General features: G+C 37.6%; 1 protein-coding gene and 1 long non-coding RNA gene across 2 annotated transcripts in view; one reads left to right on the top strand and one right to left on the bottom strand.

Annotated features, from left to right (window-relative positions):
* Positions 1–1,039: 1,039 nt before the first annotated feature.
* LOC133641931 (aquaporin-9-like) overlaps positions 1,040–19,977 on the top strand; it is a 19,707-nt gene continuing 769 nt past the window's right edge. Inside the window, exons 1-6 of the mRNA XM_062036064.1 lie at positions 1,040–1,307; positions 4,149–4,275; positions 6,798–6,935; positions 7,012–7,130; positions 13,405–13,622; positions 17,449–19,977. The exon at positions 17,449–19,977 is cut by the window's right edge and continues 769 nt beyond it. Of these exons, the coding sequence (XP_061892048.1) occupies positions 1,206–1,307; positions 4,149–4,275; positions 6,798–6,935; positions 7,012–7,130; positions 13,405–13,622; positions 17,449–17,662 (918 nt within the window). The 5' untranslated portion in view covers positions 1,040–1,205 and the 3' untranslated portion in view covers positions 17,663–19,977. The remainder of the gene's footprint in view (positions 1,308–4,148; positions 4,276–6,797; positions 6,936–7,011; positions 7,131–13,404; positions 13,623–17,448) is intronic.
* Positions 17,053–19,400, bottom strand: LOC133641932 (uncharacterized). Its single transcript, XR_009824350.1, has 3 exons — positions 19,266–19,400; positions 17,701–17,778; positions 17,053–17,626 (listed from the first exon to the last, which is right to left on the bottom strand). It is a non-coding gene; the product is annotated as an uncharacterized LOC133641932 (long non-coding RNA).

The raw sequence follows: 19,977 nt of genomic DNA, 5'->3' as shown, positions 1-19,977 counted from the left end.
CAGTAACATATTGTGTCATTTATCATTCTATTATTTTGTCAGCATTAGTAAGGACAAGTGGTAGAAAATGAATTATTCATCTACTTCTTCATTTACCGTTAATATCTTCTTATTTTCTCTTTCAACATGTTCTATCTACACTTCTGTTAAAGTGTAATAATCATTTATTCTTCTGTTGTTTGATACTTTACATTAGTTTTGGATGATACCACAAATTTGGGTATCAATCCGATACCAAGTAGTTACAGGATCATACATTGGTCATATTCAAAGTCCTCATGTGTCCAGGGACATATTTCCTGAGTTGATAAACATAATATACATAAAAAAATAACAAAAGATTTTGCAATGTTAAAAAATATCCATGTAATCATAGTAGTGTAACCTATTTTTATGAACTTAACATCACAAAGAGGCAAGTCCATAAAAATAGGTAAGTCCATAAAAATAGGTTACAGTAGTATCAACTAGATACGCTATTGTACGTGGTATCATTACAGTGGATGTTAGGTGTAGATCCACCCATGGTGTTTGTTTATATTGTAGTGTCCCGGAAGAGTTGGTGCTGCAGGGAATTCTGGGAATTTGTTCTGTATTGTTTATGTTGTGTTGCGCTGCAAATATTCTTCCAACATGTGTTTGTCGTTGTTGTTTAGTGTGGTTTCACTATATGGCACATGTTTATGACAGTGTTGGCCCAGTGTTGTTGATACTGCCACCCTTAGTGTGACGTATGGCTGTTGACTAAGTATGCACTTCATTCGCTCGTGTGCAGTGTGTTTAAAGTCAAGATGATTGTGTCATTAGTTTATTACCGGGCATAATAAAATCTTGGTTAGACTTTGTTAATTATAGACTATAACATTTGTGACTTTTTTAATATGTAAAGCAGACCAAACTCGCCACAAAATGATCAACAACCAGATTGATTTTTCAAAAATTATTTTAAAGATTGAAAGTCGCCATCAATCCCACCCGTGGGTGCTCGCATGCTTCTTCATTATTGGGACATTTCAATTGAAAAAACACCAAACACGGGCTATTGACTCTGCCTAGAAACTTAGTGATGGTTGTACAAATTCAATTGGTCAATGCTTGGTGCTGAATGGCTGCACACATGCAGAGGTGGAGATGTCACATGACATCCCAAGTGGACGACACAACGGGACATCAGGCCCGTCTAATCACAGTCAACACAGCAATACATGGACACACCACACAGGAGAAGCATGAGGCAACACTGTGCACTCAAACATGGAATACTCAAGGAATTCCTGGCAGAATTCCTCGGCACCTTCGTTTTGGTTGTGAGTTACATTTTGCCTATGACTGTTTTACATTGAATTCGCATTTATTATTGAAATTGTAGTTTGCAGACTTTTTTTCTCATTTCTGAAGCCCTTTCATTTAGCAAAATAAGCTTAATAAGTATTCAAATAATAACAATCTCTTCATATTTTCAGTTCAGTTCAGTTTCAGTTTATTTTGAACATGCATACGATATAATGTAATGCATCACACAATTGCAGCCCGCCCGAAAAGGAGTAGGAAGAAGCAGAGTATATTTAATCCTACCTCTTTTCATACCATAGCTATTTTATCCCATTTCCTTGTTCAGAACAATGAACAATAAATAATAAACCATAGTAAGTAAACAAATATCAAATACATAAATAATCTTTGTCTCAATAAAAAAAAAAAGGGAAAAAAAAGGGTTCAAGATGTTCATCATAATTCTTGTTCTGTGTACTTTGTGAACACGTGTAGTTTGAACAGTCTCTTAAACTGAATCATATTGGTGCTTTGTTTGATTTCTTTGCTTAATCCATTCCATAATGTAATTCCACATACTAATATGCTAAAGGTTTTAAGTGTTGTACGAGCAAGCTAATGTTTTAAATTAGATTTTCCTCTAAGGTTATATTTCTCCTCTTTTGTTGAGAAGAATTGTTGTACATACTTGGCTAGCAGGTTAAAGTTTGCTTTGTACATCATTTTAGCTGTTTGCAAATGCACCAAATCGTTGAATTTCAATAATTGTGATTAAATAAATAAAGAGTTTGTATGTTCTCTATATCCAACATTATGTATTATTCTAATTGATCTTTTTTGTAACACAGTTAGTGAATGAAGCGCACATTTGTAGTTGTTTCCCCATATTTCTACACAATAACTCAGATATGTAACACTAGTGAGCAGTAGAGAATATGAAGTGATTTTTGGTCTAGAACATGTTTTGCTTTATTTATTATTGACGTGTTTCTTGCTACTTTATGTTGTGTATTTTTTACATGAGATTTCCAGTTCATTTTATCATCTATTATTACACCCAAAAATGTGTTTTCTTTTACCCTTTCAATGTCTACTCCGTCTATTTGACTTTCTCTTGTACGGTTACCAAATAGCATTATTTTAGTTTTGCTGAGATTCAAAGATAGTCTGTTTTTGTCAAACCATCTCTTTAATTTGTTAATTTATTCTGTTATTATTTATATTAGCTTCTGTGTGTTCTCTCCTGAACAAAACACAGTTGTATCATCTGCAAATAATACTAACTTTAAAGGCCTACTGAAATGAGATTTTCTTATTTAAACGGGGATAGCAGATCCATTCTATGTGTCATACTTGATCATTTCGCGATATTGCCATATTTTTGCTGAAAGGATTTAGTAGAGAAAATCGACGATAAAGTTCGCAACTTTTGGTCACTGATAAAAAAGCCTTGCCTGTACCGGAAGTAGCGTGACGTCACAGGTTGTGGAGCTCCTCACATCTGCACATTGTTTACAATCATGACCACCAGCAGCGAGAGCTATTCGGACCAAGAAAGTGACGATTACCCCATTAATTTGAGCGAGGGTGAAAGATTTGTGGATGAGGAAAGTGGAAGCGATTCAGATAGGGAAGATGCTGTGAGAGGCGGGTGGGACCTGATATTCAGCTGGGAATGACTAAAACAGTAAATAAACACAAGACATACAGTATATATACTCTATTAGCCACAACACAACCAGGCTTATATTTAATATGCCACAAATTAATCCCGCATAACAAACACCTCCCCTCTCCCGTCCATATAACCCACCAATACAAATCAAACACCCGCACAACACATTCAATCCCACAGCCCAAAGTACCGTTCACCTCCGCAAAGTTCATACAGCACATATATTTCCCCAAAGTTACGTACGTGACATGCACATAGCGGCACGCACGTACGGGCAAGCGATCGAATGTTTGGAAGCCGCAGCTGCGTACTCACGGTACCGCGTATCCAACTCAAAGTCCTCCTGGTAAGAGTCTCTGTTGTCCCAGTTATCCACAAACCAATGGTAAAGCTTGACTGTCATCGTTCGGGAATGTAAACAATGAAACACCGGCTACGTGTTTGTGTTGCTGCAGCCGGCTGCTAATACACCGCTTCCCACCTATAGCTTTCTTCTTTGCTATCTCCATTGTTCATTAAACAAATTGCAAAAGATTCACCAACACAGATGTCCAGAATACTGTGGAATTTTGCGATGAAAACAGACGACTTAATAGCTGGCCACAATGGTGTCCCAAAATGTCCGCTACAATCCATGCCGTCACGCGCAAACGTCATCATACAGAGACGTTTTCAGCAGGATATTTTGCGGGAAATTTAAAATTGCACTTTAGTAAGCTAACCCTGCCGTATTGGCATGTGTTGCAATGTTAAGATTTCATCATTGATATATAAACTATCAGACTGCGTGGTCGGTAGTAGTGGGTTTCAGTAGGCCTTTAAGTCCTTAGTAACTTTACAAATGTCATTTATATAGAGTATTGATCCCCGAGGTACGCCAGAAGATATGTTCAGCTCTGTAGACGTGTGTTCTCCTATCTTCACATACTGCTTCCTGTTGGTTAAGTAGCTTCTTACTCAGTTCAAGACCAACCCTCTGATTCTAATCTGTTTATTAAGATGCTGTGATTAATTGTGTCAAATGCTTTTATTAAATCCATAAACACTGCAGCAGCACATTTTTTACTATGTATTGCATTAGGGATCTCTTCCGTGTAGTGTAGTGTAGTCCAACCTATATTATCACATGAGTATATATAAAAAAAGAGCGTCATTATCCTCACAAAGTTTTTGATAGATGAATTGGATCTTGGTGTTTTAGTTGTTTGGTTGCGGCTCGGTGGCCCAGACGGTCCTCAGTCGAAACACTTTGGGCGAGCCACTCACTGTGCACATCGGCTTCTCTGTCGGGCTGATGATGGCCGTGTATGTGGCGGGTGGAGTGTCAGGTAAGTGTCAACTTGAACTGTTTGAAGTCCCTACTTCTATGTGTACCTGATGTGTGTGCAAAAGCAGAACTTTTGCAATAAATAATAGGGGGAGATACATTTAAATTACAGTCACATAGAAAGGGTTCAATAACTTTTGAACAGCCTTCATGTCACAGTACATATTATACCAACTCATCAGTGGGATGCTTATCTAAGAACATCTTGACATTCTTATCCTCATATTTAAAATGTTAAATCTGATGGAAATTGCCAGTGAGTCTGTTAGTGCTCCTTCATAAAAATTGTATTTTATGGTGCAGTACTTTGATATACAGTCGTGGTCAAAAGTTTACATGCACTTGTAAAGAACATAATGTCATGGCTGTCTTGAGTTTCCAATAATTTCTACAACTCTTATTTTTTTGTGATAGAGTGATTGGAGCACATACTTGTTGGTCACAAAAAACATTCATGAAGTTTGCTTTTTTTATGAATTTATTATGGGTCTACTGAAAATGTGACCAAATCTGCTGGATCAAAAGTATACATACAGCAATGTTAATATTTGGTTTCACTGCAATAAGGCGCTTTTGGTAGCCATCCACAAGCTTCTGCTTGAATTTTTGACCATTCCTCTTGACAAAATTGGTGAAGTTCAGCTAAATTTGTTGGTTTTCTGACATGGACTTGTTTCTTCAGCATTGTCCACACGTTTTAGTCAGGACTTTGGAAAGGCCATTCTAAAACCTTCATTCTAGCCTGATTTAGTCATTCCTTTACCACTTTTGACGTGTGTTTGGGGTCATTGTCCTGTTGGAACAACCAAATGCGCCCAAGACCCAACCTCCGGGCTGATGAATTTAGGTTGTCCTGAAGAATTTGGAGGTAATCCTCCTTTTTTATTGTCCCATTTACTCTCTGTAAAGCACCAGTTCCATTGGCAGCAAAACAGGCCCAGAGCATAATACTACCACCACCATGCTTGACGGTAGGCGTGGTGTTCAGAATCAGAATCAGAATCAGAATAGTTTTCATTGCCATTGTTTGAGAACGGGTTCACAAACTAGGAATTTTTCTTGGTGCAATCGTGCAACATAAAACACATATAACACAGAATAGGTAATAAAATGAGCTGTAACTGAGCTGGGATTAAAGGCCTCACCTTTTCTCCTCTAAACATATTGCTGGGTATTGAGGCCAAACCGCCGTATGTATACTTTTGACCCAGCAGATTGGGTCACATTTTCAGTAGACCCATAATAAATTCATAAAAGAACCAAACTTCATGAATGTTTTTTGTGACCAACAAGTATGTGCTCCAATCACTCTATCACAAAAAATAAGAGTTGTAGAAATTATTGGAAACTCAAGACAGCCATGACATTATGTTCTTTACAAGGGTATGTAAACTTTTGACCACGATTGTAAAGTACATGATACAGGTACAACAATAATAAATGGAAAATGTCCTATAGGGTATGTTGTCCTCATTTCGTGTTGTATATCATATTGTTTACATAAAGTTTTAATTTGTCGGAAGTATCGATTTATAAACAACTGGGGGATGTCCAGTGAGATACATCGTGGTCTTCTGCCATCATTAAGTTATTTATTCCATAAGGCAAGAACAGTATAGGTGATCTTTTGTACAGTGTGGCTATTCTGCTAAAAATAATAAATCATAAAAATTAGGGGTGCTGAAAAAAATAGATTCACATGCAAATTGCGATTCATTTTGATTTTAAATAAATTCATTATTTTCAAAAATCAAATTTTTTCGACATCTCTGTGCTTACTTGCTGAAGCCAAGAGGAGCTTTTATAACCTGATGTTACCTGTTTTAAAAGGGCTTTATCATAATCATTTTACAAAATAACATATGAGAATCCTGTTGAATCGAGAATCAATTTGGAATCAAATCGTCACCCCAAGAAGAAGATCGGAATCAAATCTAATCGTGAAGTGCTGTATAATTCACATCCCTAATAAACACGCTGTGGTCATCGACCATCAATAAATACGATGCTGGCATTAATGAAACTGAGGCCAGGGGACAACGTGCATGCAAAGTGATAAAAGCCGTCACTTCCATGACATGAAACATTTAACAGTGTTTGTCAGGACGCTGGCATTGTTATAAAGTGATGGACTGTGTGTCTCCTCCACATCAGTGCTCCTGTGCTGTCATGCAGGAAGGTGCCAGCTCTCTGGCAGGAGTCAATTAATGTGTACCGCCCATTGATTTGGTGGCCTCTCCGGGGTCGTCCATGACCCGGGGCGCTGAATGTCCTGCAAACATCGATCACAGGCTACGTGCATGCGTAAATGCACCCCCCCACCCCCCACACACCACCACCCAGAGGGTTTTTTTCCCCAAAGAAAGACAGTGATGCTGTATTTGTAATTTACGGCCGTTGTTGTAGTTAAACAAAACCCCTTCTGCTACCCTGCTGGTGAATGTGAAAGCCTCCCTAATAATGGAGCCATCACGCCAGCTGTTGCGCCCCCTCACTCCTTCTCTGCTTTGTCCTGGGTCCCAGGGGGCCACGTCAACCCTGCTGTGTCTCTGGCCATGGTGATTCTGGGCAAACTTAAAATCTGGAAGTTTCCTTTCTACATCATCGCTCAGTTTCTGGGTGCGTTTGCAGGCGCTGCCGCAGTCTTTGGATTGTACTACGGTGAGCAGCCGTGATCACTACAAACCATCAGATAGTTTTCTTTGAACATTGACAACTATTTATGAACCCCTTACAGATGCTTTCATGGACTTTACCAGTGGGATTCTCTCGGTGACGGGGATCAATGCAACAGGTCACATTTTTGCGTCCTACCCAGCGAGACACCTGTCAGTTCTGGGCGGATTCATCGATCAGGTGAAATCAACTTTCTCTGACCTCTCCTTCTCACTGTTGTTCTTATTTTTATCCCATTTAGGATCTAAATGCCACAACTTCTCTAGGAACAGTGGCTAATGCAAAATGGATCGCCCCATTTAGTCTGAAAACGACCCCCTTTGCTTTGCTTGCTTTTGCGGTTTAATGACCCGTTCCCTGGCATTCAGTGGAAGGTCAGATCTATACTCAACACCAATTCCAGTCTGTTAGGTCTGTGCCCTGATCCAAAAAGAACATGATGGGGCTAGAAAAGTGTTACAAACCACCCGACGTGACCCACCGACATTAAGTCTGTTACGAACACCTCTGGTTGGTCTGTGCATGTGCAGTGGAACGCGGATGTCCTTGTATTTACACTCCGCTTGTCAATTATTGAATGAATCCTGTTATGATAAAAAGACACCATTAGTTAGGGCTGCAACAGTTTAAATAAAACTGTCATTGCTCAAAAATAATAATGAATCAAAGTCAATGTTATGAATTATTGACATATTCAACGCTCAAATTTCTTCACATCAAATATTTCACCATGAAATATTGTTTGGGAAAATATTAGACATTAACACATATGTTTTTATTTTATTTTGTAATGCATCCTATGTCGTAAAAAAATAAAGGCATAAATATTCCCTCCACATCCCACCTCCCCGGATTGTAAATAATCAAATGTAAATAATCAAATGTATATACTTGTTCTTATGCTTTCTGAACTCACTATGTTCACTGCTCGCTGTACATATCCTACCAGGTCAGACCTACACTGTTTCAATGTCCAATGATGCAATTGTTGATGACTGAAGTGCTGATATCAACCAAACCTAAACCTGTAGTATTGTACATGGTAATTGTTATATAATGTATATATTAAATAAAAATATAATATAATATAATAATATAAGGTATCAGTATGTATTATATACTGTATACTGTATGTAATGCCCCGGCCGAGTCATACCAAAGACTATAAAGATGGGACCCATTACCTTGGCACTCAGCATCAAGGGTTGGAATTGGGGGTTACATTACCAAAATGATTGCCGAGCGTGGCCACCGCTGCTGCTCACTGCTCCCCTCACCTCCCAGGGAGTGGAACAAGGGGGTGGGTCAAATGCAGAGGTTAATTTCACCACACCGAGTGTGTGTGTGTGTGTGTGTGTGTGTGTGTGTGTGTGTGTGTGTGTGTGTGTGTGTGTGTGTGTGTGTGTGTGTGTGTGTGTGTGTGTGTGTGACTATCAGTGGTACTTTAACCTAACTTAATATGTAAATATTACATATATGTTGTATTTTATATTTCTACTACGGTACATTTTTAGTGTACTTTATACCCGCATTATCCTTTCCATCCGTACACTTTCCATCCTTTGTAACTCTACTGTGTGGAACAATTTCTCTTGTGGATTAATAAAGTTTGTCTAAGTCTAAGTGCTTTTGGCGCAATGGGGTAATGGTAGGGCTGCTACTATTGTTTATTTTAGTAACCAAGTAATCTATCCATTTGTTTGTTCAATTAATCAAGCTATCGGATTAAAACACACTTTATAGCCTCAATTCATATTTTAGGGAAATTATTTGAAATAGACAATTTTTCTAAATAAAAATAAAGCACATCGACAATGATTACATTTTCTACATGTCTGCGTAAATAAAATAAATTTTCTCTCCGCCGTACAGATCACAGCACTGACCCCACCACTTGTATCCTGTGCGCTCCATTGCAGCAGCCGTGCAGAAACAACGTCCATGTATTTCAAGTTCCGGGCAGTTTATCAATCAATATCAATTATTTTAGTTACACTCATACGATTAATCAAAGCAACGTAATATAAATCTAAGCTTCTTTCTTTAATCAGAAGCTTTGGTGTTTTGGATTGTTATTTAGAGGGTTTTGTGGGCGGAATAGAGAGCCCCCATTGACGGACCATTTATGCCTTTATTTTTTTACGACTTAAAATGCATTAAAAAAAAGGAAAAACATATGTTGATGTCTAATATTTTCCCAAACAATATTTCAAGGTGAAATATTTGATATGAAATAATCGGAGCGTTGAATATGTTAATAATTCATAACATTGATTTTGATTCATTATTATTTTTGAGCAATGACAGTTTTATTTATATTGTTGCAGCGCTAACTAATGGTGTCCTTTTATCATTTTTGTTGACATATCAACTTAGTTAGCTCCGAGGAGCCAGAACAGTTTTTACCACTTTCCTACATCGCAATCACTTCCTTTTACAGTTGTTTTCACACTTTTGCTCTTTGCCATCACTGGTGACATCACAAACAACAACAACAAATACAAAGAAAAGCAAGGAGTTCATCCTTTAGATCAGGGGTAATTCAGGTCAAGAGAGAGAACTTTACCTCAAGCAAAGGTCTGATACATAATTATGTCGAAGTTGTGTTAAGAGCTAGTGTGCAATACATATTAAGTTAGGCTTGTACAGTAGATGTATCCACTTCTGTATCAATGTCCTGCCATGATTTTAAACCTGGGCTGGGATGGTCCCAGGGAACATTAATTCGCATTGGGCAGTGAATGATATTGGAATTTGAGACTGCGTGGCGAAGTTGGTAGAGTGGCTGTGCCAGCAATCGGAGTGTTGCTGGTTACTGGGGTTCAATTCCCACCTTCTACCTTCCTAGTCACGTCCGTTGTGTCCTTGGGCAAGACACTTCACCCTTGCTCCTGATGGCTGCTGGTTAGCGCCTTGCATGGCAGCTCCCGCCATCAGTGTGTGAATGTGTGTGTGAATGGATGAATGTGGAAATACTGTCAAAGCGCTTTGAGTACCTTGAAGGTAGAAAAGCGCTATACAAGTACAACCCATTTATCATTTATTTTCTGTGCTTTCAGTTCAGATTTAAAGAGGTCAAATTAGGATTATTTTCTACAAACCCCGTTTCCATATGAGTTAGGAAATTGTGTTAGATGTAAATATAAATGGAATACAAGGATTTGCAAATCATTTTCAACCCATATTCAGTTGAATATGCTACAAAGACAACATATTTGATGTTCAAACTGATAAACTTTTTTTTTTTTGCAAATAATCATTAACTTTAGAATTTGATGCCAGCAACACGTGACAAAGAAGTTGGGAAAGGTGGCAATAAATACTGATGAAGTTGAGGAATGCTCATCAAACACTTATTTGGAACATCCCACAGGTGTGCAGGCTAATTGGGAACAGGTGGGTGCCATGATTGGGTATAAAAACAGCTTCCCAAAAAATGCTCAGTCTTTCACAAGAAAGGATGGGGCGAGGTACACCCCTTTGTCCACAACTGCGTGAGCAAATAGTCAAACAGTTTAAGAACAACGTTTCTCAAAGTGCAATTGCAAGAAATGTAGGGATTTGAACATCTATGGTCCATAATATCATCAAAATGTTCAGAGAATCTGGAGAAATCACTCCACATAAGCGGCATGGCCGGAAACCAACATTGAATGACCGTGACCTTCGATCCCTCAGACGGCACTGTATCAAAAACCAACATCAATCTCTAAAGGATATCACCACATGGGCTCAGGAACACTTCAGAAAACCACTGTCACTAAATACAGTTTGTCGCTACATCTGTAAGTGCAAGTTAAAGCGATTTTTTGTTTGTCATAAATAAATACAATCATGTGTGCTTACGGACTGTATCCCTGCAGACTGTATTGATCTATATTGATATATAATGTAGGAACCAGAAATATTAATAACAGAAAGAAACAACCCTTTTGTGCGAATGAGTGTAAATGGGGGAGGGAGGTTTTTTGGGTTGGTACACTAATTGTAAGTGTATCTTGTGTTTTTTATGTTTATTTAATAAAAAAATAAAATATATATATATATACAGGTATATCTTTTTTTTCAAGTGCAATGTTTAACACCTGCAATGCCCATATTTGATTTGCCGAGTAGCTTCATGTGGGATGGCCTAACTCAAATGTTATCGGTCAGTGGATTTCCTGCTGTGATACAAAACCCAAAACCAGTGAAGTTGGCACGTTGTGTAAATGGTAAATAAAAACAGAATACAATGATTTACAAATCCTTTTCAACGTACTGTATATTCAATTGAATAGACTGCAAAGACAAGATACTTAACGTTTGAACTAGTAAACTTTGTTATTTTTACCAAATATTACGTCATTTGGAATTTGATGCCTGCAACATGTTTCAAAAAAGCTGGCACAAGTGGCAAAAAAGACTGAGAAAGTTGAGGAATGCTCATCAAACACTTATTTGGAACATCCCATAGGTGAACAGGCTAATTGGGAACAGGTGGGTGCCATGATTGGGTCATTCACAAACAAGGATGGGGCGAGGGTCACCACTTTGTGAACAAATGCTTGAGCAAGTTTTCGGAACAGTTTAAGAACAACATTCCTCAACGAGATATTGCAAGGAATTTAGGGATTTCACCATCTACGGTCCGTAATATCATCAAAAGGTTCAGAGAATCTGGAGAAATCACTGCACGTAAGCGATGATATTACAGACCTTTGATCCCTCAGGCTGTACTGCATCAAAAAGCGACATCAGTGTGTAAAGGATATCACCACATGGGCTCAGGAACACTTCAGAAAACCACTATCAGTAACTACAGTTTGTCGCTACATCTGTAAGTGCAAGTTAAAACTCTACTATGCAAAACCAAAGCCCTTTATCAACAACACCCATAACACCTGAGCCCGAGCTCATCTAAGATGGACTGATGCAAAGTGGAAAAGTGTTCTGTGGTCTGACGAGTCGACATTTCAAATTGTTTTTGGAAATTGTGGACGTCGTGTACTCCGGACCAAAGAGAAAAAGAACCATTCGGACTGTTATAGGCACAAAGTTGAAAAGCCAGCATCTGTGATGGTATGGGGGTGTATTAGTGCCCAAGACATGGGTAACTTACACATCTGTGAAGGCACCATTAATGCTGAAAGGTACATACAGGTTTTGGAGCAACATATGTCGCCATCCAAGCAACGTCTTTTTCATGGACGCCCCTGCTTATTTCAGCAAGACAATGCCAAGCCACGTGTTACAACAGTATGGCTTCGAAGTAAAAGAGTGCAGGTACTAGACTGGCCTGCCTGTAGTCCAGACCTGTCTCCCATTGAAAATGTGTGGCGCATTATGAAGCCTAAAATACCACAACAAGTTGTTGAACAACTTAAGCTGTACATCAAGCAAGAATGGGAAAGAATTCTACCTGAAAAGCTTCAAAAATTGGTCTTCCCAGTTCCCAGACGTTTACTGAGTGTTGTTAAAAGGAAAGGCCATGTAACACAGTGGTAAAAATGCCCCTGTGCGAACTTTTTTGCAATGTGTTGCTGCCATTAAATTTTAAGTTAATAACTTGCACAAAAAGATTATGTTTCTCAATTTGAACATTAAATATCTTGTCTTAGCAGTCTATTCAATTGAATATAAGTTGGAAAGGATTTGCAAATCATTGTATTCTGTTTTTATTTACGAATTACATAACGTGACAACTTCACTGGTTTTGGGTTTTAAGAAAATCTGTGTCAGTCAAGACAAAAATGCACCGTCAAAACCTAAAATACTTCCAAGTATCCAAGTATTTTAGGTTTTGACGGTGCGGGACCTACAATCATTCAATTATCTAGGTCTTAGATGATTGAATAATTCTAGGTCCTGACTTGGACCACGGTCTGCCGTTAGAAGCCTGTCCTTTATATACTTATTGAGCTGAAGTCTTATGAGATTTGTTGACTTGACTTGACTGCTGTAATTTTCCACACAATTATGGTTACATTATGGATAGCATGACACTCCAGATGATAGCTTTGGAAAACACATTTAAACTGCCTTACAAGTACAAAAATTAGATAGCTGTTATTATTAAAAAATAAAGAACATGAATGAAATGTTTATGGAAGTGGAATAATTAAACAATAATGTCAGATCATTTTCTTAAGTACACTTTTTTGTTATGACTGTTCACTTTTTGTAAACGTAGCCATAGTGCGAAGTGAACATTAGCACAGAAGCAAGAGTACCACTTTCCTACATCACAGGAAATAGATTCCTTTTCAATGTCTACAGTTATCTTTGCTGTACAAATTTCCTCCACCAGAGGGCAATTTTCAGGACAATTCTGGATTCTGTCTTGTACAACTTCTAATCTTAAGGAGTATCTAAAAGTAATAAATATCAATTGTTACTATAGTGTTTAACTACCTAGATGGCACACTAGAAGGAGACAAGAAAAGTTCAACCATTATCTGCGCTCTTCTTACAGGTGGTGGGTACTGGCATGTTGGTTTTGTGCATCCTGGCAATTATTGATGGAGGAAACATTGGAGCCCCCAAAGGTGTGGAGCCACTGGCCATCGGCCTGATCATCATGGCCATCGGCGTGTCCATGGGTCTGAACTGTGGCTACCCACTGAACCCCGCCAGGGACCTGGGACCCAGGCTGTTCACTGCGGTGGCCGGATGGGGGATGGAGGTCTTCAGGTGACTGTGTAACATAGCCCTGAGATTTAGTTCTGTCTGGTTTTGTTTCGGAACATGTTTAATGAGGTCAATATGCAAGGTTGTAACAATAAACTGTAATAATGATAACCGCAGAAAAACTCCCAAAGGTTAGTATTACCGTTTTTAAATTACAGTCATCTAAACACCGTGATTGATAACTGCACTTCGATAAACTTACAAACTGACTGGCGCCAGCTCGCGAGCATAAATGCTAACACGAAAAAAAGAGACATTAACGTCTTTCCCCATTAAAAAGCGACAAACCCCAATCTAAACTTATATAAACACATTGCTGTATGAGCAACTAAGATATTCAATTGTGCACATTGATCCTACAAGCTCTACTGTCTTAGAACTGAGTGATCGTTCTACACTCAGAAGAATATGAGAATGAGGTGTTTTTACGATGCGTTCAAGGACTGTTGAACAGAGTAGGATGCCACAACGCCGGCCAGAAATAATAGATAATAATAATTATAGATTTGAATCAATTATAAAGTGTCATAGCAACAAACCAATGTTTAAAACAATAAAAGCGTATCCATTAAAACAGATAGAACTCTAAGACTAAACACTATCAGTGAGGCAGGCATGTAACAACACATGAAACACAAAAAATATAAAATACTGGCTTTTCTAACTGTGCCCATTTATTTTAGTAATTAAAAAAAAAACTTTTTCAAAAGATTTCAGTGTGTATACTGTATGTACCTTTTGAGCACATTCAACAATAGCGTGACAATAATATGATAATGATAACCAGAGTCATTTTGATCACGATAATCATGATATGACATTTTCATATTGTTACATCCCAATACTGCACCATTTATCTGACGTACCCAGGAAACGGAAACGTTTAAACCAGTTAAAAGATTTAAATAAAGTGATTGAAAAAAATCGATATAATTGTAAAATACTGAGACAAAAAGCCATAATGTTACAAGAATATTAAAATTATAAATTGTTGACTTTTTATTCATATAGGGCAGGGGTGTCCAAAGTGCGGCCCGGGGGCCATTTGCGGCCCGCAGGTAATTTTTTAACGGCCCCACGGCACATTCTAAAAATACGATGAAAAAAAAATAAAAAGCATAAAAAGTGGTATAAATGAGCAAACAGGTGAAATGTAACAAGAAAATGTTGCATTATTTACTCTAATAACACAAAGCTGCCATGCAGGCTGTTTCTTTCTTTAAAAAATAATAATGAATCAAAATCAATGTTATTATGAATTATTGACCTATTCAAGGCTCCATTTACTTCACATTAAATATTCCACTTTGAGATATTTTGGGGGGAAAATGTTGCATATTTTTCAAAGTTTTTTAAAGAAGGGCCCTAAAAATAACAAACAAAAAACATAAACAACAATAAAACTTATAATTGACGGATAGATCTGAAGTTGATCTTGAGACTATTGTGGTAAAAGTTTTTTAAAAAAGTGGATTTATTTTTTTAAACGGAAGAAACAACAACGCCACTCCAGTCGTGCTCGTGAAACTCGTAAACAGAAAATCTAAAATGGCATTGCTGAGACAGGGAAAGAAGCTGAAGGGAACAAATGTGTACATGAATGAGCATCTCACAATACGTAATGCTGGAATCGCCAAGAAAGCACGCGACTTGAGGAAGCAGGGGAAAATCCAGGGAACTTGGAGCGCCAACTGTAAAATCTACATCAAGCTGAATGGAGGTCCAGAAGCAAGAGTATTTGTTGTCCATGACATCAAGGACCTGGACAATTTTTAAAGTTTACACAGCTACCACAACAACGATGATAATGGACTCTGACAGAAAACAAGCACCTAAATTCAGCATCGACACTACTATGTTCCAAGGGACGACTAAACAAGAGGACCTACATTCAGGATTGCATTGAGATTATTGAAACAACATCAAAGATTGTTGAACAAGAAAATATGGAACTAAAAAAATTTCTGCAACAAAGATCACAAAAACCAGGATTTGGAAAATGATATAGATCCAGATACAACATTTTTCTCCCAAATCAGTAATAATTGTTTTTATTATACAGATGATCAATATAATAGCAACATTAAATGTGATAAATTGTCAATTATTCATTTTAATAGCAGAAGCTTGTATGCAAACTACAACAACATTAAGAACTTTTTGGAACACATATACGAACCCTTCAAGGTGATTGCTGTCACAGAAACATGGATTGATGATAAAAAATGAATATATTTTGATCTGGAAGGATATGAACTAAACTACATCAACAGAACCAACAAAAATGGAGGAGGAGTAGCTGTGTACGTGATGAAGAACCTGAATTACAAAGTGAACAGGAAGTGAACAAAAAGTTTTAGCAACTGTTATGTATATAAAAGGGGTAGGATTAAATAAGCTCTGCTTCTTCCTACTCCTTTTCAAACATGTTGAAAAGAGAAACTGGAAATTGTGATGTTGTATGCCTGCATGTTCGAAATAAACTCAAACTCAAACTCAAACTTTACTGAGCAGTACCCTTTTGGAACCCCAATAATTTTAGTGGGACTTTTTTTTTTTTAAGTGTCATTGCTCAAAAAAATAATGAATTAAAATCAATGTTGTTATGAGTTATTGACCTTTTTAAGACTCCAATTATTATATAATCTGAAATATTCCACTTTAAAATGTTATTCGGGGAAAATATTGCATATTTTGTGTTTTTTTCCATAAAAAAACACGGTTTTCTTTGACAAAAATGGCATACAACTTAAATCTTTAAAAGCGTTATATTGACAGATAGACCTAATGTTGATCTAGAGATTTAAACCTTGAATAATAATAATAATAATAATACTAAATAATGACACATTTGTAATATTTTTTTTGACCAAAACCTTTTGGGGTCCCCGGGATCAAGTCTGAGTGGAGGCCTAAATGTATCTTTTTTATACATATATTGTATTGGTTTTTCAAATAAAAAATATCAAAATGGCCCCCGCTTGCTTAGATTTTTCGGTGTGCGGCCCTCAGTGGAAAAAGTTTGGACACCCCTGATATAGGGCTTTTCTTCTGGTCTTGTCATGTTTGTTGCTTGGCACATTCAATATGCTGTGTCTCGGCTACTAGGATCAGAGGTTGGCCCACACAGCAAAGAAAGGACAGGGAGAGTTGGCAACAGAAAAAAACTACAACTAATATATTTGAAAATCAAAAATATATATATATTTTTTTTTTTAAAACGAAAATTGAATAAAATAAGGAAATTTTAAAACATTTGAAAATTTAAGACGTTTTTTTGTACCTCTGAAATGTACCTTAAAACTTACATTTGAATGCGTTATTTTGGCAATTGCATCAAGTAATTGCATCCTATTTGCCTTCATGTAAACTTGCCATTGCATGTAGAATAGAAAACTAGAATGCTTTTTATTGTCACGATACACATGTACAATAGATTGAAGCAGCTCCTTTTGTAGTGCAAACATTATGGACTATTTACAGCATAGATAAAACATACAAGTGAAAAAAATATAGAAATGTACTTTGATTTATGATAATATCAATTTGAAAATGATTGATAGTGAACTGTAAACTTGACTTGCCTTTTCAAAAGCACATATCAAGAGGGGATTCAATACCAACCAACAACGGCATGTGAGGTAGTAGTTGGCGAGAGAAAATATTGATTGAAATAAACGATTAGGAAACATGCCTATCAAGACTTACCGGCTCGTTATATAAAGTCACGCGCACTCACCAGGCACGGTCAATTGTTTTTGTTGGTCCAACAGTGCTTCCATCGCTGTGGCCAAAGTATCACCTCACAATTATTTTCCACTCCGTGCAGCACGGCAGGCTACTGGTGGTGGATCCCAGTGGCGGGGCCCATGGTGGGGGGCGTGGTCGCAGCGGTTTTGTACTACCTGCTCATCGAGCTTCACCACCACCGCGACGAGCCCGAGAAGCCCCGTGAGGAGGAGGGGGATGAGGAGGAGGAGGAAGACGAGGAGGACGAGGACTGCAGCCTGAAGGACAAATATGAGATGATTACGATGAGCTAAACAAGAGACATTCATGACCTGCGTGTGGTTTCATTTACTCATGTTATGGTCCATCAGACAAAGAATCCCCGCTACAGCTTCCATCTCGGTGTGTGCTTTCTGGTCGGCCTTTTGGCCTGCTCACAACATTACAAATAGAATCTAATACAACACTAATGCTCCTTACGCAAAATCGTTTTGCGGTATGCAGAGACAGGAATGTGGTTTTCTGTTGTAACATGTTACACCAGAATAGATAACTTGTAAATACTGTACTGTCAGATATTAGATATTACACGCACAACAATCTCCTGTAGGATTTGCTCCTGTGAATTTCCAGTGTAATTTATTATTTTTTTAGTATTGCTTGTAATTTCTTAAAGGGGAACTGCACCTTTTTTTTTAATTTTGCCTATTTTTCCCAATTCTTATGAAAAACAAGACGACGGATGGATTTTTTTTTAAAGCATTCTAACTCGTAAATAAACGTAAATGGAGGGCAGTTTACAATGGAGCCAATGGCCGCCTATAAAATCCAATAAATAACCATTCAAAAAGCGCATTTTGCGACTTGAATATTAACCAAGTATTAGTGAAATATTAACCAAGTATAAATGACATTGTTATTATAAGCGCTAACGCAGACAAACTATTTATAGCAGCGCCGTGATCACGAGCTTGTGTGTCTATGTTGACATCGTTGGCTGGTGATCTGCCTTCTCGTGTCGCAGCTCGTGAAAGTTTATTCTAGAACATAAATCATGCCTCCCATCTTGATAGTAGAAGGATGAGGACGTAATCCGACAAGTTGGTACACTTTGGCATCCAATTAAGACCCGGTAATGGCGAGAATGACACAAAATGATGCTTGGTTTCACCCCCCTTTTTTCTTCGCAAGAATTATGAGTCATTCTTCATCTAAATGGGAATATATGAACATCCAAGCAGTCGGCATCCCAATGACCGCAGACCTTGTACAGTAAGTGATATTTTATTATGTTTGTTGGCTCTCATGAAGTCTGCAGAGAGTAATCAGTGATGTCGTCGAAGATGTGATACATTTTTTAAACTAATTTACTGTGTATGCCTAAAATGATCAAAATACGTAAATATTAAATGTTATTATAAATGTGCCTGTTACTACATTATATATTAACTTACATCATGTATATAAAACCTTAATGGAGGTGTTTGGATGTTTTCTTAATACTTTACAGGCAGAATAGAGCGACTACCATAGGCTCCATTGTGAGCAGACTTTTGATAGCATTTATTTAATGTTTAGAAATAAAAAAAAGACAAACATGTGTGTTCTTAATGATTGTGAATGATAGGCAAAATCACCAAAAAAGTGCAGTTATATCCCTTTCAGTATACCAAATGTATTCCTGATGTTGTTTTGTTAAAATAAGAAATGTTTAAAAAAAACAAACAGTTATTCATATTAGACTTCCTCCTCTTGCTCTATTAGATTGGTTGCTAAACTCAAATGGACAAACAGAAGATTTAAATAAGTCAAGCTAATGAAAGTAAATACTTAAAACTAACATCTTACATCACAAAACGATCATTTTAGCATTGTATAAATAGTTACAGCATGCCAAACACTAATGTTAAAACTTACAGAATAGGAAATGGACACTTTTTCTTCTTAATACAAATCATGGAATATAATGTAGTTGAATACGTTTATATCGCTTATTATTTGACTTAATATTGTTTATCAACATACTTCAATGACAATTCATCACAAACGTTCTTCTTTGGGACTTAGTCTCCTGATTGCCTAAAAGTATTTTACACTTAAGAGTCTACAGTGCCCCCTGTGGTTTTGGCACACACTACACTTTGACAGCAGTTGTGTTTCTAAGGAGGGTCGAATGAGACAAAAATAGATTAACAAATCCATCCATCCATCTATTTTCTACCGATTGTCCCTCTCGGGGTCACGGGGGGTGCTGGACCCTATCTCAGCTGCACTAAGGCGGAAGGCGGGGTACACCCTGGACAAGTTGCCACCTCATCACAGGGCCAACACAAATAGACAGAAAACACTCACACACTATTTAGTGTTGCCAATCAACCTATCCCCAGTCCCAGGTGCATGTCTTTGGAGGTGGGAGGACGCCAGAGTACACGGAGGGAACCCACGCAATCACGGGAAGAACATGCAAACCCCACATAGAAAGACCCCGCGCCCGGGAATCGAAACCAGGACCTTCTTATTTGAATATTTAAATAATAACTTAAATGTGGAACTAATTAATCATAATTGGAATTCAATGCATAAATGTGCTTCTTTGTTTCATTAATTTGTTTAATGTACAATTGTATGT

Source organism: Entelurus aequoreus, linkage group LG24 (genome assembly GCF_033978785.1).
Source record: "Entelurus aequoreus isolate RoL-2023_Sb linkage group LG24, RoL_Eaeq_v1.1, whole genome shotgun sequence".
NCBI lineage: Eukaryota > Metazoa > Chordata > Actinopteri > Syngnathiformes > Syngnathidae > Entelurus > Entelurus aequoreus.
The sequence above is the reverse complement of the archived record's forward strand: the minus strand, read 5'-3'. Positions and strand labels throughout refer to the sequence as shown.